The following is a 17,104-nucleotide window of genomic DNA, read 5'->3' on the forward strand; positions in this document are numbered from 1 at the left end:
GGGAGGGAAGAGGGGAAAGAGAGAATGAGAGCAAGAGCATCTCACAAAAAAGAAAAAAAAAAGTCACCATAATAGTCTTTGGACCTCATGCACCTCAGGCAGCTGAACCTAAGGGAAACCCCACCTTGTTTCTCCCTCAGCTCCCATTCTTTCTTCAGTACCACAGTGCAGAGTCTGACAACTATGGCAGCAGACTAAGAACCTCCTAAGGTAACTGTCTCTGTAGAGCCCTGGTGTCAGTAGAGTTCCTCAAAAGCTAAGAACCCCTCTCTCAGGCATTTTAAAGGTCACTCCTCAAACAGAATAGTACAGGGATTCATGTGGCCTGTGGGCCAAGTCTGGCTTCTGTTTTTTTGTAAATAGTTTCAGGAACCATATCTGTCTTCATCCTTGTGCAAACTACTTGTGGCTGCTTCTGCATTCCAATGACAGAGAGATCTCAGGGCCATCAGAGCCTTGCCTATTAAGCACCCCTTCATAGAAAAAAATAGCAACCCCTAAGTAAATCAAAAAGTTGAATTCTGGTTTCTTTCTGAGACAAGGTCTTGCTATGGCCAGGGTGGCCTGGGACTCACCATCTTCCCACTTTAACCGCCCTAGTGATGGACTATAGGCATACATTACCACCCATGGAGAGAGCTGTGGACACGTCTGAGCACTCTTGTTTTGATTACAGAGTGCTATGGAGGGCATGGTCTCCTGTACAGACTGTACAGAATCCCTTTGCTGTAGAGTCAAGGGAGCGATTTCCCTAAGTCTGAACAGGATCATGGATGATAAATTTAACATTCACAGGCAGTGGCCTATGTTTTTAACTCTTTGACTAGTTTAAGCTTTATAGCACTACTACCAATTAGACTACAAAGGAGTTAAAAACTACTGGGTAGGGGCTGGAGTAGATGGCTCAGCAGTTAAGAGCCCTTGTTCTTGCTTGGGTCAGTTCCTGGCATTCACAGAGCTCACAACTGTTCATAACTCCAGTTCCAAGGGATCTGACACCCTCCTCTGACCTCTGTAGGCACCAGGCATGCATGTAGTATGTGAAGACAAAACAGTCATACAAATAACATATAAATCTAAAATAACACTAAGGAGGAAACAGGATAACTCAGAGAGAATGTTAAAAGAAACCCTAAGATTCTATCATGTTCCTCTCAAGAATTTAAAAATGGTCAAAAGATGTCCAAGTCATAAGATACTACACCCTTTAAAAAAATATTCCCTTCAGTGCTGAGGACTGAATTCAAGGCTTCATGCATGCTAGGCAGGCAGTCTGCCATAGTTACTCCTCAGCCAGCATTGGTCCTTAAGAATTTTACCGAAGACGGCTTGATGCCTGGAAGTTGACTCTACTTTGCAAGTGTTGGTTGGTGGTTGTGAACTCAGTCCAAGATCCATATAGTTGTAGTTTCCAATCTGAACACGAGAACTATTGTATATAGTACATCTTATGGAGTCATCTGAATGGAAAAAGAGACATAGGTAAGTGCATGGGATTGAAAGCAAGAGAAAATACATGGCGTGGAAAGGTATGGGGCTTTATTACAGATGCTCAACTGCTTATCCTGATACCCTTAACAGTCACTTCTTTATAATGTGGCTTCTTGACTTCACAACCATTAACAAAAGACATCAATGTTGGCAAGAATGTGGGAATGTGAAGGGTCTATACGTTGTTGGGAATGAAAATGATATAACCAACATGGATGACAGTATTGGGTTTCTTAGAAATTAAAGATAGAACGACCATAGTTTGGTAATCCCATTCTAGTTATGTCTGTACACATATACACATGTAGAGAGACACAGAGACAGACAGACAGACTGCCTAAAGATCTTTCTACATCTGTGTTTACAGTAGTATCACTCAAAACAACAGATAGCAACTCAAGTGCTACTTTATTCTCCTTTCCCACTTACTGGTAACCCATCCTCCTTCGATGGCAGTGGTGTTAGAAAGCTCACATTTGTTACTTATACTGGGTCACAGAAGCAAGGAAAAGAATCATGCTGTAGTGAGAAATACAATCTGTTCATTTACTAACTGGGTGGTCTATGAGATCCTCCTTAAGCCTTGGTAATTAATTCCATGACTGACTGTGAACTGAGATCCCCTACTGCTGGCAAAGACTCAGCATCATTAAGGGGATCTCTTCTTGGCAGGACTGGGGCCTAAAGGGAGAGAAAGGACTCCTGCAGCAAACTAGTAAGACAGGGCTACTCATATGGAGACAGGACCAGAAAACGGCATGTTAGATGTTGGTTATGAATGCTTTCCGCCTACTCAGATTCAAGCTCCACGAGGAAAGAAGCTCAGACTGTTTGCTCATGTTACAGCTCTCCAGCATCATGGTACAAAGCAGGAAGCACTCTAGGGATTTTTATTGAATTAATTGTGAGTGAATAAAACATAATGGCGACACAAAACATTTTAGGTGAAAATGCAAAGGGAACAAAAGTGTGTCTGATATGTATGGTTATAGATCCTACTCAATACCTAGTCCACCAATGTGCTTTCCACAGAACTTACAGGAAAACCTACAGAAAAGGCAGGAGACTTTGGGGAATTGGCCATTTTGACAGAAACTGGTCTTTTGTGTGCTTGTTTTGTATCAAGGACCACAGGGCCTCATGCATGCTAGGCCAGCTCTGTACCATTGAGCTACACAGCCAATTCAGAAAGTTCTGTGGTTCTCAAAGCTTTTTCTACCTATTCTACTATAGGATGCCTAGGACACAGTACAGTTACTGCTAACATCTGGATAAGTGAAGGGCTACTGATGACATCTGGTTAAGTGAAGGCAGCATGGGAACGATTATTTGGTAATAATGACAAATACTAAGTCTCTTCAATGCTAAAATATTAGAAACTACATCAACTAGCTTGGATCTTACCAGAGAGAGCTATGGAAGCTGAAAAACACCTTTCTTACCACAAATTGTAGTTTATATCTAAATATGAAACAAAAATACCTAAGACTTCTTTCTTAGCCTCAGAAGACAAGAAGCAAAATAAAAGAATTTAAGAAAATATTTCCCATTTATTGGAGTAGCTGGGTCTCTTGAGATTAGTATCTCATGCAGGCTAAAGAAAGATGCCTATCAGGTATAAGGATCTATAATCCACTTGGAGACGTCCATGATGAGTCACAGGTAAACACATAAACACAATTACACACAGACTGGTTTGATGGAGACCGTTTCAACGTGTAAGGCTGTAGCAGCCAGCTACAGGCTCTAAGTAACATACCCTTTGTTCCCATCAATAACTTAGAATCAGTGCTAGTGGTGCTTCATTCTTAAGGGTAAAAAAAGGACAAGATGGGGATTATTAAAAAATTCATTTACCTGGTGGTGCCAAGGAGATATATGGCATGGTGGGTATGCTTCCTGGTAGGTTGGTCTCAGGCACTGGAGTTTTATAAGCATTATATGATTGGCTTACACTTGGCCCATACCAAACTCCTGTACCTGTAGCTCCAAACCCATGATGATTATATACTCCGTTGTTCCAAAGTGGCACTTTGGTTTGGCTGGCTGGCCCTGACAGCTGGTGCGCTGCATTTCCATGACTGGTTGTGCTGGGATAAGGAAGACCTTTTGCTCCTGCACTCTTAACATTCTCATGAACTCTCTGCTGTGCAAAGGGGTCATGGGAGACCCTTCGCTTCCTTTCCTCCTCTCTGTTGTAAGCCTCATTCAGCCTTGGCTGTGATTTTGTCTGTTTTTCCGCAAATATTCCAAAAGCATGATAGCTGGCTTCCTCTTGCAGTTTAGCCTGCACACTGCGCTCATTCTCTTCCTGTGGGTACTCTGGGGAGGAAGAAAACCAGGACTCCTCCACAGGTCCCATTGGGAGTCCCTGGGAACTGTGCAGCGAACCGGGTTGTTCTGTAGCAGAGAAGAAATGATCAGTGTAAAAAGTAAATAACACTTGAGTACTGTGAACCTGTCCTTGAGTAACATACTGAAAAAGAATCAGGAAAAGCATATCATAGTCCCCTTCCTTTAAGTTTAGTATGTGAGCAGCAGGAACCCTGGCTGTCAAGGAAGTACACAGGAAAATTATCACAAGCAACAAAAGAGAGGGTGTTGCAGGGACAGCTGAGGCAGAAGGGGACTTGCATTGGAATGAGATGGTGACTATCACCTTGAAACCCTGTGGAGTCTAAAACAGCAGTATCTGTGTCCTGTGCACATCCTGGAGAAATGGCTCAACAATTCAGGGCACTCTTATTCTTGCTGAGGACTTAGGGCGGTTCACAACAACCTGTAACTAAAGTTCCAGATCTGATGCCCTCTTTTGGCTGCCATGGGCACTGTACACATATGGTACACAGACTCAGACACACACACACACACACACACACACACACACACACACACACACACACACGGCTTGTGGTGTGTGCAGGACTGGATGGGGTTTGGTAATTTGCTCCAGATGAGACGAGATGGCAGTGACCTTGGTATCTCATATTATCTTCCCTTTTGACCTAATAAAAAAGCACCCCTGTGTGAATCTGAGACCAACTTTTCTGCAGTACTCTGGTCTCAAGGATGATGCATTCACATGTGTCCCTGACTTCCTCCTGAATTGTCATTGTCTTTCTGTGAAATACATCAGATCACTTGTGTCAGGACACTATGATTTTGGTGAGCATATAGTTAAAAAGTATTTCTAAGATACGTGACTAGATTCTAGAGGACACATAAATTCTATTAAGTCAGTTGTTTGATCTTATTTTTCTTCTGGTTTTCAGAAGTATTTTAAGGGTAAAGTGAATGAGTGAGTATGCAAATGAATGAATAGGTTCATTACCTGAATTTGACCTGCTTGGAGGTAAGGGCACACAGTCATGCTGCAGAGAAAACATTCTCTTCAAAACTGGGCTTTGACTTGGATATTCTTTCTATAAGTGAGAAGACACACTTTAGTAACCAGTAGAAGATTATTCTGAAAAGAATCCATCTCTTCACACCATCAAGACATTTCATACAAATTTAATAATCAGTAACATTTTCCCATAAACTAAACATTTTCCCAAGAGCTAAACCAAAAATTCACATAGTTGGAGGACTTATATTTCCTGATTTCAAAAGTTACCACAAAGCTAGCAAAATCAGATACTTACATAAAACAGAAACACAGATAAAAGGTACAGGAAAGGTAGCTTAGAATTACTCTCCACCCCCATTACATGGCTAACTGATGTTTGACCAGGGTAGCTTGGAACATTCAGTGAGGGGAAAACTGGACATCCACATGTAAAAAATTAAGATGGCCCTTATCATATATAAAAATTAACTCAAAATACATCAATAACTCAAATTTAAGGGCTCCAAGTATAATACTCTAAGAAGAAAGTACAGGAGAAATTAGTCATGGCGCTGGTCCCTGCAACAATTTCCTGACAATGACACTGAAAGCACAGCTAATGCTTTCAAATCTCATGCAATCAAGTCAAATTTATGTCACATCAAAATTAAAGTGTGTGCATCAGAAGGAACTATCAAAAGAGTGAAAAGGCAATCTACAGGGTAGGAAAATATTTGAAACATATATATTTGATAAGAGAAGAATATTCAGAATATACAAAAAACTTCTACAGCTCAACAACAATAGCAACAACAACTACCACCACCATCCATACCCTACCAATAACCAATTTAGACACTTGCAAAGGGAGGGCTGCAGATATAACCTGATGGTAGAAGACTGCCCAGCACATGCAATGTCCTGGTAGCCAGGCCCAGGGGTGGGACACATCTGTAAGCCCAGCACATGGGGCAGAGTCAGGTGGACCATGAATTGGAGATAGGCTTTAGGTATTGGTTTGACACTGTCAAAACGAAAACATACAAATACCCCCAAAGTGGAAAAATTGAAGTAGTGTTTCTCTAAAGAAGATATATAATGGAAACTAGCAGCAGCCCAGGAGAGACGCTCATCTGCCAGGAAATGCCACTTCACGTTGAACAGAATGGCTCAAACAGAACACAAAGAGGACGACCATAACATCAAAACAACACAATGGTGGGGATAAACTGAACTCCTGTAGATGCTGGTAAAGAATGTGAGTGGTTCTGATGCCCTGGAAAATAGTTTAAAGGCTCCTAAAACTAAAACAGGATGTCTGCACGGTCTGCCCATTCCATTCCTAAGTAAATAGCACAAAGAAGTGGAAGCACACACTAGGCCCCAAAGCCTGTACACCAGTGTTTCCACGGCACCATTCAACAGTAGCTCAAAGGGAGAGATAGCCCTGACATCCACCAAGAGAAGGGTCACAGACAAGTGTGGAACTATCCACCCAGTGGAATATTATTCAGCAACAAAATAAATGACATGGTAAACAAAATGCTTCCACAATGGAAAAACACTGTATGGCTTTATTTCCTGTGGGCTACCTAGAACAGGGAAATTCAGAGACAGAAAAAGACCACCAGAGACTAGGAGAGGGAGAAGTAGGGACTTACTATTTAGTAAGTTGAGTTTGTGTTCGTGATGATAAAACTCTAGAAATGGAAAGTGGTGATATACTTCACATGGCTAGAAAGTCCATTTTACATGTATTTTACCAAACACAAAATAGGAGTGGGGATACAGCTTAATCATAGAGTCCTTGCCTAGGGTGCACAAGGTCCTAAGATCAATCCTCAGAATTAGGGGAAGGTGATGAGAGAGATAATTTTCCTCTTCATATAAATAACATTTTTTGTTGAAGAAAATATGAAATGTAGAAAATTATATTTTTCACAGCCTACCAAAGATATAACATTTTTATAACTTTCCTCCAAGATTTTTTCTATTCACATTTGTATTTTCTTCTTAGCAGAATATTAATATTAGTAAGTGGTTCAAAATCATTTCCTGAATAAATGCATTATTTGGAAAGGAATGCCACAGCATATTGTATGTCTACATCTTGTAGAATTTTATATATTGTTTTTAATTATCATGAAATTTAGCTTTAAGTATTGTTTTGTATAAGTCAGGGTCTCACTCTGTAGCCCTATGTTGTTTTGGAACTCAGTTATATAGATCAGGCTGACCTTGAACTTACAGATATCTACTTGCCCCAAGTGTGGGATTAAAGAATGTCACCATGTGTTACCATGCCTAGAATTTTCGTGCATTTTTTAAACATTTTGTGAAAGTGATTTTTATAGTTATTTTTCAATACACAATGTATTTAAGTAAGAGTCTTGAAAATTCCCACAATGTAGAACATGCAGAACCACCTCTGTGTGCTGTTCCCTCCGAACCTCTACCCTGTTCTTTGCGGAGAATTTCATTCAGAGTGGGAGGCACAGCCCTTTCCTCCCTCTTGGCACTGGTGCGCGCGCGTGCGCGCGCGCACACACACACACACACACACACACACACACACACACACACACACGTGCACACACACGCACACACCATTTAATACGAAGGGAATAGCAACAGTGCTGTTGTGTGACTTTTCCTTCTTATTATCAAGTCCTGAAGACCCTGCTGAGTCATCACATTTCATTTTCACCTCTTCTCAATACAGACTGTGTTTGGATCAGTCATGATTTTGGGGTCTATTTAAGACGTTCACACTGTTGCCATTTTTTTACTTGTTAACTAAGGTATAAGCAACTTTTGATAGTTCAAGTTTGCATGTGTATGCTAGGATGGGCTCCTAAGGCTCTAAGTGTCCCTGCACGGGCAGTTTCATAATGCTTTGAACACATATGTGAGGATAGGCTTCTACAATGCCTTACTGGTAATTTAGCTTCCAAGAAACTTCACCAATTGGATGTCTACTGTTCTGCAATTTTACCAACACTATTATCAGACATTCGAAAATGGTAATCTTAGAAGTGAAAAACTGTAAGTGATTCAATTTGTTTTTCTGTGAGGACAGATACAGTTCAGAGACTTGCTGGTCAGTGATATGGTATTTCTTCCTATTATGATGATGATTCTTGTTTAAAAACATTGTTTTAGCTACATCATCTGCTGCCTAGAGTGGTATGCTTGTTTGTTCCTTTTTTTCTCTTTCCCCCATGCCAACTTAAGTTTGTTGCATTGTCTAAAGGACGTGGAGGATTTGTCATTAGGGCTGTGTCTCTACAGCAGTGGCACTAGGAAAGCTACATCTCTAGTGGGCTATCTGCTTCCCTCATCCCGCAACCACCCCAGCATTTATTTAGTGTTCTTTCAGGTCTTTTAAAAAGTTTCTACATGTTTGCCCATCTATAGACACGCTGTATCACCTGCTCTGGTTTTATTTTGCATTTCCCAGATTACTGGTAGGGTTATATACTTTTCTGATATAGCTGCTGGCTGCTTGAGCATTCTCTTTGGTGATCTGTTGACTTCAGTACTTTGTCTGTGCATTTTTGATTTTTCTTTTCTGTTGTCGTTTTTGAAACAGAGTCCACTGTATAGATTTGGCTAGCCCCAAACTCATAGAGATGTATTTGAGCCTGCCGAGTGTGTGTTTCTATGTCTTGCTTCTGTCCATGATTTGAGGCAGTAGCTTGTCTTTCTGACTTGTAAGATTCCTCTGGGTTCTGTGCTCCTCAGTCTTTAGGGAGAAACAGTAAGGGTTCTAAATCACTGATCCACCTCTTCAGTTACTTTTCAAATGTTTATATATGTTCATCTTAAAAACGTTCTGTGCTTTTTAAAACTATTGACAGTAGGTGTGATGGTTACTATTCGAAGGAAAATGTGATGGTTAATTTTAACTGTCTACTCTAGAGTCAGCTAGGAAGAGAGTCTCAGTAGGGCACTGTCTACATTAGATTGGCCTGTGGACAAGTCTGTGGGGGATTATTTTGATTACTATGATGACAAGCCCACTGTGTGTGGTGGCACCACTCCTTTGGCAGAGAGAATTATAGAGTGGAGAAAAACAAGAAGAGTGTTAACATGGGTACATGAATTAATTGTTTTTTGCTCCTGACTGTGGATTATAATGTGACTAGCTGCTTTAAGTTCCTGCTACCTTGACCTTGTAATAATTGACTGAACCTGGAATTGTGGGCCAAATAAACCCTCTTCCCTTTCAGTTGCCTTTGTCAGAGTATTTTATCATAGAAAGAAAATAAGACAGCAGTTGTAACTGCTAAGACAGCAGTTGTTTAGAGGTTATTTGATAAAAAGATTTATATGTTTGTATTAGGTCTTGTATTAAAAATGTGTTTCAAACAGTCAAACTCCTTACTGATTGTTTGGATCTGTTTGCTGTATCAATTAAAGATTGATGTATTCCTAAGCAAGGTTAGGATTTGTCTATTTTTCTCTGAGTTCTATCATTTTTTGATGTGTATGTTTAAGAAAATGTTACCATGGGTATGTCCACATTGAAAGCTACTGTATCTTTCTGTGAACTGAACCTTTTTTTCATTATCAAGCTTATTGTTATTATTATTATTATTATTATTATTATTATTATTATTATTATTATTATTATTATTCCTGCTTATGGCAATGCTTTTCTCCACTTGATGTCTACCTCGATTATTGTATGTCTCTTTTATAGTGTAAGTATCCCTCTGAAGTCTGGAAACTCTAACTAGTTTCTCTATCTACCTGCCTACTTACTTGGAAATCAGTTTGCTCCCATTGCTTATTTATTGGAGTTTACCTTTCACATCTATGTGGGTGTAATCCTGAGACAGTTATGGTGGCATAGTGACAACTAAGGAGGGAAGGAAGGAAGGAGATGGGAGGAGAGGGAGAAAGAGAGGGAGAGGGAGAGGGAGAGGGAGAGGGAGAGGGGGAGGGAGAGGGAGAGGGAGAGGGAGAGGGAGAGGGAGAGGGAGAGGGAGAGCTGGTGGGTGGAAACTGCGCTTTGACATACCTCTCAGACTCCAAAAGCAAATTCTCCACTTCAGTCTTAAATGCTGTTGACTTGACTCAGAGCTTAGTATGAAGTGTAGGTTGATGTCTATATACAGGTGAGGGCTGGCATAAGTTAGGTCAAGGCCATGATTGGACAGTAAAAAAAATAAGGCAGGGACAAAGTTCTTGTAAGGTGGGAGAGAAGGAGAATCAAGATGGAGACAGCAAAGAATGATGGATTTCTGTAGGCAAATTTATCTTATCAAGGTGGGCGGTTTATATCCTCATCAATTGGTTGTGAGTTTATTGTACGGATGAATTGTGGATTGTTGGGTTGAGTGTGTTGAGTCTTAATTTTAATGGTTTGTTGGGAGTTTAGACCATAACTATTAGGCAGCAGATGTTGGGAATGTAAACAGAGCAGGAGCAGATAGTTATGAGAGGGTAGCTGCCACTGGGACCAGGGGGTGGATGCTAGAAATGTGAAGAGTCCACAGGAAGAGAACCAAGAGATAGTAGGTCTCTGTATGAAACTGGCATGGCAGCGACCTGCCTGGGTCAAAGAGTACTTGAGGGCAGTGTGGAGCCGCTGAGATAAATTAGCACTAGTTCCAGTGGCCCCAAGGAGCTGGAACTAGCGAGAGAGACCGACAGGGCACACGAATACCCTTTTATATTTTTACCACAACACAAAGTACATTGAGAAACCAGCTTTTCTTGAAAGCATGTGTTTGGTTCTCAAATGACTGTTCTCTAGCAGTATCTGCTTGCTTCTCTATGACTTCCCTCTCAGCATTAACTTGTGGATTAGTGTTTTTATTTTCATATTCCTTTGACTATCTTTTTTTTTTATCTTTATTAACTCGAGTATTTCTTATCTACATTTCGATTGTCATTCCCTTTTCCGGTTTCTGGGCCAACATCCCCCTAGCCCCTCCCTCTCTATATGGGTGTTCCTCTTCCCATCCTCCCCTCCCCCATTACTGCCCGCTCCCCAACAATCACGTTCACTGGGGGTTCAGTCTTGGCAGGACCAAGGACTTCCCTTTCCACTGGTGCTTTTATTAGGCTATTCATTGCTACTTATGCAGTTGGAGTCCAGGGTCAGTCCATGTATAGTCCTTTGACTATCTTAATAGACATATTTCTTCTCTTTCTATTTGGGCTCGTGCGTACACACACACACACAGTATGTGTAGTTATTTGCTTGTTTTGTGGTGCTGGAAACAGAACTCAAAGCCTCATGCATAATCTATCACTGAGTCGTATCCCCACGAAGTATTTTATAAATTCCTCAGAATGACTGACCCACTTGTCGTACAATTCAGTCTCTTCAAGTGATGCTTTCTTGTTTTTCTTTTGTTTTGTTTGTATTATTTGTTTGTTTCTTTTGTTTTTCTTTTCTTGTTTGTATTGTTTTATATATTTCCCTCTCCTTTTGTGCATGGAGAAATGAGACAACATGGTACTTCATATACTTGCTAACTTTGTTTCGTGTTCACCAAGCTAGTTCATTTCAAATCTGCTAGCTTTGATGACTGACAGTGCATTTTGGTATGCTGCTGTTCTGGGCACTTGTCGGATCACTCACCTTTAAACTTGCCACATCCTCTTCTACATATTCTTCAAATTGACTTAAGTAAAAAGGCTTAAATTCTTTTTCAATGCCTGTATGAAAAAAACAGTCCTTTAACTTTTTTATCTTTTGTGCATGTTTTCATGTGTGTGAGTGTGTATGTAGGCCCAAAGACAGCATTAGCTGTCCCTTAGCTGCCATCCACCCTGCTTTTTGAGATAGGGTCTCTTGCTGGTCTAGACCCTGCCAAGGCTAGTCCGCCAGGACAATGAGTGTCTGCCTCCCCAGCACTGGAATTACAAGAACTTATCACCACAACTGGCTTCTCGATGGGAACCTGATTAAATTCAGGTCCTCCTGCTTGCAAGACAGTTTACCAACAAGGCCAACTCACCAGCTCCCCACATTTCTTATTAAAGTGTCAAATATTAATAATCTATTATTTTTAAGTCACTTATAGTATGTAGACAAAGCAATGACATTAAGTTTGATGAAGAGACCAGAGCTCAATGCCAGGTAGACGCTTTCAGTCCCTGACTTCAGCAGAACAGTGTGCCTTACTCTGGCCACAGCATAGTCCTGATAGTGTGAGGTAATTTCCAAGTTAATAAAGAAGACTGAACTCCACATTTTCTATCTCTGGCACTAAGAAGCTAGAGCTACTAGAATGGAGGTGGGGGTGGTGCTAGATATGGTAAATTATGCATGTAACCCCAGGCTGAGAAAGAGAGTTTGACACAAGTTCAGGGATGAGTTCCAAGGTAGCCTGCCCTTTACTGAGTGAGGCCTGATCTTAACAAAACAAAACAAAACAGGAAATCTTCAGTTCTAGGAGGATAGGTTAGCAATATTTTCCCTTATTCTTCCATCTAAGTTTAATAAAACATCCTAGATACTATATATAAAACAAACATGGATAATTTGGGAGGAAGAAAGGTAGACAAAGTGGCTTGAACCTCAGGGTCTGTAAAAACACATGGCACTAAGTTCACTGTGCCTCACTCATACATCCCACGGTTAAAGCTGAAAAGTTATCAATCCAGAAATATCACCAGGCACTCACAATAGCAGTAACAAAACAACAACAAAAGCTTTCTTTTCTACCAAAGAACTAAGCATGTGACAGCAGCCTACTAGCACACAAAAAGTTTGATCAATGATCAACTACTAACCAGCTAATGCCACAGAAAACAACCATGATTTTACACCATTCCCACAAACTCAATGGACAGCCTAGACTTCTGGGATAGTTTGAATGAGAATGGCCCCCATAGGTTGATATATTTGAATGCTTGGTCCTCAGTCAGTGGGACTGTTTGGGAAGGATTAGTAGGTGTGGCCTTGTTGGAGGAGGTGTGTCATTCGGTGAAGGCTTCTGAGGTTTCAAAAGCCCAAGACATCCTCAGTTAACTATCTCTGCTTTATGGTTGTGTGTCAAGATGTGAGCACCATGCCTGCCTGCTTGCAGTCGTGCTCCTTGTCATGGTAGTCCCAGCCCTCTGCAACTGTAAACCCCAATAAACCCTTCTATAAGTTGTCTTGGTTCTGCTGTCTTATCACAGCAACAGAATAGTAATTAAGACAACCTCCAAACTGGTGAGAGGCTTGTCAATCCCTGCCAGGATGATATAAGAGATCATCAAAGAGGAAGCCAGAACTTTCCTGCCTGAAGCTGGTAACAAGCTCTTACAATACTACAGGTAGCTCTTAAAAATCCCTGAGTCTCCTAATGAAATAAAGGTGTCATTGGGGCAGAAGCAAGGGGAGTAACAGCCTTAGCACAAAGGACGATCACTAGAAAAGCCATGCCATTGATTGGAGTTGGAATGCTGGGGACCACAGTGTGATGCCTCGGGAGAGAAACTGGAGATTAAGTTCAGTCACTAATGACCAGTGATTTGCTTAACTGTGCCCACACAGTAAAACTCCTACATAAACCCATAAATGGTGGGGTCCAAAGAGTTAGTGAAGAAAAAAGTGCTGAGAGGGAGGCATTGCCTGCAGAGGGTCTGGAGGCGCAGCAATCCCTACCCAAACACCTCTTTCATCTGGCTGTTTCTGAGTTTAATATCCTACAACATGGAGTTATACTTAAGTGCACTATTTCCTGAGTCAGATGAGCCTACTACCAAACCTGAGATGGGATATGCTGGGCAGAAGCCTGGTGTACTGGCTGTGTTTCAAGCTGGAGTTGTCACAGAGAAAATGCCTCCATGAGATCCAGCTGTAAGGCATTTTCTCAATTAGTGATCAAGAAGGGGGAGGGCCCCTTGTGGGTGGTACCATCCCTGGGCTGGTGGTCCTGGGTTCTATAGGAAAGCAACTGAGCAAGCAGGGGAAGAGAGACAGTAAGTAAAATCTCTCCATGGCCTCTGCATCAGCTCCTGCTTCCTGCCCTGTGGGAGTTCCAGTCCTGACTTCCTTTGGTCTTGAACAGGGGGAAGTGTGAGCTGAATAAACTCTTTCCTCTCCAACTTGTTTCTTGGTCATGATGTTTGTGCAGGAAAAGAAACCCTGAGTAAGACACCTAGGTATGCTATGTGTACAATGTGGGCGATAAGTTCTTAAATGTGGAATCTCATGATAGCCTGCATGGTGTCAGAAGTGTAAATATATGTGGTATCAGAAAAATGACACATGACAATCAAAACAATGGGTAAATAAAAGCCACAGGCTTTCTTTTAGAGATTTTATGAAGATTATGAAGACAGAAGCAAAGCTGCAGCATGGTCTGATGCACCCTACACGTGTAAGGAGAAATGTGTGAGGAGAAAGGGAAGGCTTACATACTTCAGTCAGGGTGATAAAATGGCAAACTGGAAAAATAAGTCATGCCATATGGATAATGCCTACATGCTTGAAAACCATGTAAAAAACCACTACAGATGACTCAAAGTAGAACTCTAGAACAAGTTTAAGAACCTACAAGAAAATGCTGCAGTTTGAATCTTGAACAACCTTCAATGTATGGCTTGGTTCGCAGTTGACAACACTGTCAGGAGTTGTGGGACCTGTAAGAGGTGTGTGTAGTCATGCATGGCAGTGCATTCCTGTAATCACAGCAACCAGAAGGCAGAGGCATGGTATTTCTGTAAATGTGAGGTCAGCTTGGTTTACAAAGTGGGAATGGCTGGAACTCCAGTTCTGTTTTCTCACAGAAATACAACAATATGATGCTATGTACATTTCTGAGTAGCTCCTATTGTATCTCTGCTTTTCTCCTTTGGCCTACTTCACACTCCTAGGTAGTCTAGGGGATGGGCCAAATGCTCGTGTCTCCTTCCTTTTCCTCAACTGTAGGGCCAGCCTATATGCCAGAATTCATTTCTAAGGATGCCAATAAGGTGCCAACTAAGGAGGCATATAAATGAAAGAAGCTAGAAATAGTTAGGCCAAGTACTTATCAACAGATGAACACACACTCACAAAAACTGTCTATCTACAGAGTAGAATATTTTTCTGCAATAAAAAGTACATTTTGACACATTCTGTCACATGGATGGACCTTAAAGACAGCTGGTAAAATACAACAGATACAAAATAGAAGTATTGTGCAATTTTTGCTTACATGAGATACTTGGTGCAGTCAGAGTCAATAGAATAGTGACTGTTAAGGCTGGAGAGGGGAAAGAGGAAAGGGGAAGTGGAGCTAACACTTCCTGAGCACAGGGTTGTGCTCTAGGCTGAGGGATCTTGGAGATGGATAGTGGTAGGTATTGTTGAAAATGGAATGGACTTCACACCACTAGACAGTATACTTACAAGAGCTAAAATGGAAAGCATATGTGCTACAATAACAACGCTAATTCCCCAAACTAAAGAAGGAAATGAAGAAGCCCATGCTTTGTGGAAGGGTAGACCTTTTCATTGACAAGTTGTTTGAAATCTTTCCAGTCAGTTTGAAGCCACAGGTGAAGTGGTACTCAAAGTATGTTCCTAACTGATGGCTGACTCTCCTTACCAACTTCTAGATGTGTCTGTGGGGGTGTGAAGCAGGGAAAGCCCACCCTGAATGTGGGCAGCAGCATCCCATGGGCTGAGACCTTGCACTGAATAAAAGGAGAGAGCAAATGACTGCCAGCATCTATGTCTGCCTCCTTTGTGACTGTAGATGCAATGTGGCCAGCTGCCTCGGGCTCCAGCTACTGTGACCTCCCACCATGCCATGGTAGACTGTACCCTTGAACTGAGCCAAAATATACCTTTTCCTCGAGTTGCTTTGTCCTCTTTGTCTCAGCAACAGGAAAAGAAACTAAATTACCAGTGTCACCTTGCTGAAGAGTGCCATCCTGTCAGATGCAGCCTAAATAGGCATACAACCCATTCTTACCAAAAAATGTTGGCCTGTCTTCTGGGTTGGTCTGCCAACACCGCTCCATGAGGCTGATGATCTCCCTTGGACAGAACTCAAGGATGTCCTCCACATTTGGCCTGTTCCCAGAGTTTATGCAGACCAAGAACTGCTCAGTACAGATGACATCTGCAAAGAGGGGTGAACTTCAGTTAGGGCTCAGTCCCACTCTGCTCTCAAGCAGGAAGATGACAGGACCTGGATAATACTGATATTTTGTCTCTACCTAGGGTATGCTTTTTCCATGGCTGTCTCATTCCATAAAGTAGCAACCTTGTAGCAAGGAGCTGATGTAGTCTACTACAGAATGATAGGATGATGTTTTGACTTTGCAGAAGAAAGACAAAAAATCAGAACAAAGCTACCTTTTCACAGAACAAACAGAATAAATGGGTAAAGTCATAGAATACAGAGGCAAATACAGGATGGCCAGGGCTTTAAGAAGCTCAGATTAATGAGAGTGACTTAAACATATACATGATAACCGATACTCTAGAATCAAGAATGAGGGGTTTTGGTAAAAACAATCAAGATGAGAACAGTTAAAGTTGCTTATTGTGCCATTCAGTGCGGGTGGTAAGCAACCTATACTGTGCTGATAAACTTGGCAACTTTTTCAGGGGATGCTATTTTGGAGGTTCCTGTGGTATACTTGCTGGGTCTAACAGATCTGTGGATGTCTTGGTCATGGTCAGAGACTAAGGTTTAAGAGTCACCAGCAAAGAGATGACGATCCCTGATCTATTGGTGTTGGTAATCATGAAGAAGTCATAGAAGGCAGTCATTTCTTTACACACATGGAAGGATGACTTTTCCCTGTACAAACAACGACTTAGTTTCCTTTACATTCCAGCTGACTGAACTGCCCACAGTAAGTAATGAAAAAGGCTCGTTCACAAATAGAATCAAAGTATGGCTGTCTCCACTCCAGGAAGAATACTGAGCTGAGCTATATTATAAAGGAGTCTACTCACCCCATCCTAAACTGGGATGACTAATCCAACAAAGGTCTCCTCGGTACCTAATATTTCAGGCTGGTGCTTCCCGCACCCCGCCCCCCGTGGTGGGTATGTGTGTGTATCTGCTAAATAAATAGCAGTGAATAAATTAGATATGGGATTGGCCTTTATGACACTACAGAAAGCAATTAAATGAACAATTATAGATTTTAACAGAATTAACTAAAGGGTATCAGTTTATGTTTAAAAATGATATTTAAAAAATTTAGTGTGGGAGTGTTTGTGTACATCAAGAGACAGAAAGAAAAGAGAATAGAGGGGAGAGAGAGAGAGAGAGAGAGAGAGAGAGAGAGAGAGAGAGAGAGAGAGTAGGAGATATATCTGCATGCTGC

General features: G+C 41.4%; 1 protein-coding gene across 12 annotated transcripts in view; it reads right to left on the reverse strand.

Annotated features, from left to right (window-relative positions):
* The window catches only part of Ripk1 (receptor interacting serine/threonine kinase 1), a 32,227-nt gene that overhangs the window by 3,498 nt on the left and 11,625 nt on the right, over positions 1 to 17,104 (reverse strand). For all 12 annotated transcript variants that reach the window (XM_087590596.1, XM_087590598.1, XM_087590597.1 and 9 more), the window contains 5 exon segments: positions 15,733 to 15,882; positions 11,418 to 11,494; positions 4,823 to 4,913; positions 3,349 to 3,891; positions 1,320 to 1,460 (listed from right to left, as the gene is read on the reverse strand). In XM_087590596.1, coding sequence (XP_087446722.1) covers positions 1,320 to 1,460; positions 3,349 to 3,891; positions 4,823 to 4,913; positions 11,418 to 11,494; positions 15,733 to 15,882 — 1,002 coding nt within the window.

Source organism: Rattus norvegicus, chromosome 17 (genome assembly GCF_021556685.1).
Source record: "Rattus norvegicus strain SHRSP/BbbUtx chromosome 17, alternate assembly SHRSP_T2T, whole genome shotgun sequence".
NCBI classification, from domain to species: domain Eukaryota; kingdom Metazoa; phylum Chordata; class Mammalia; order Rodentia; family Muridae; genus Rattus; species Rattus norvegicus.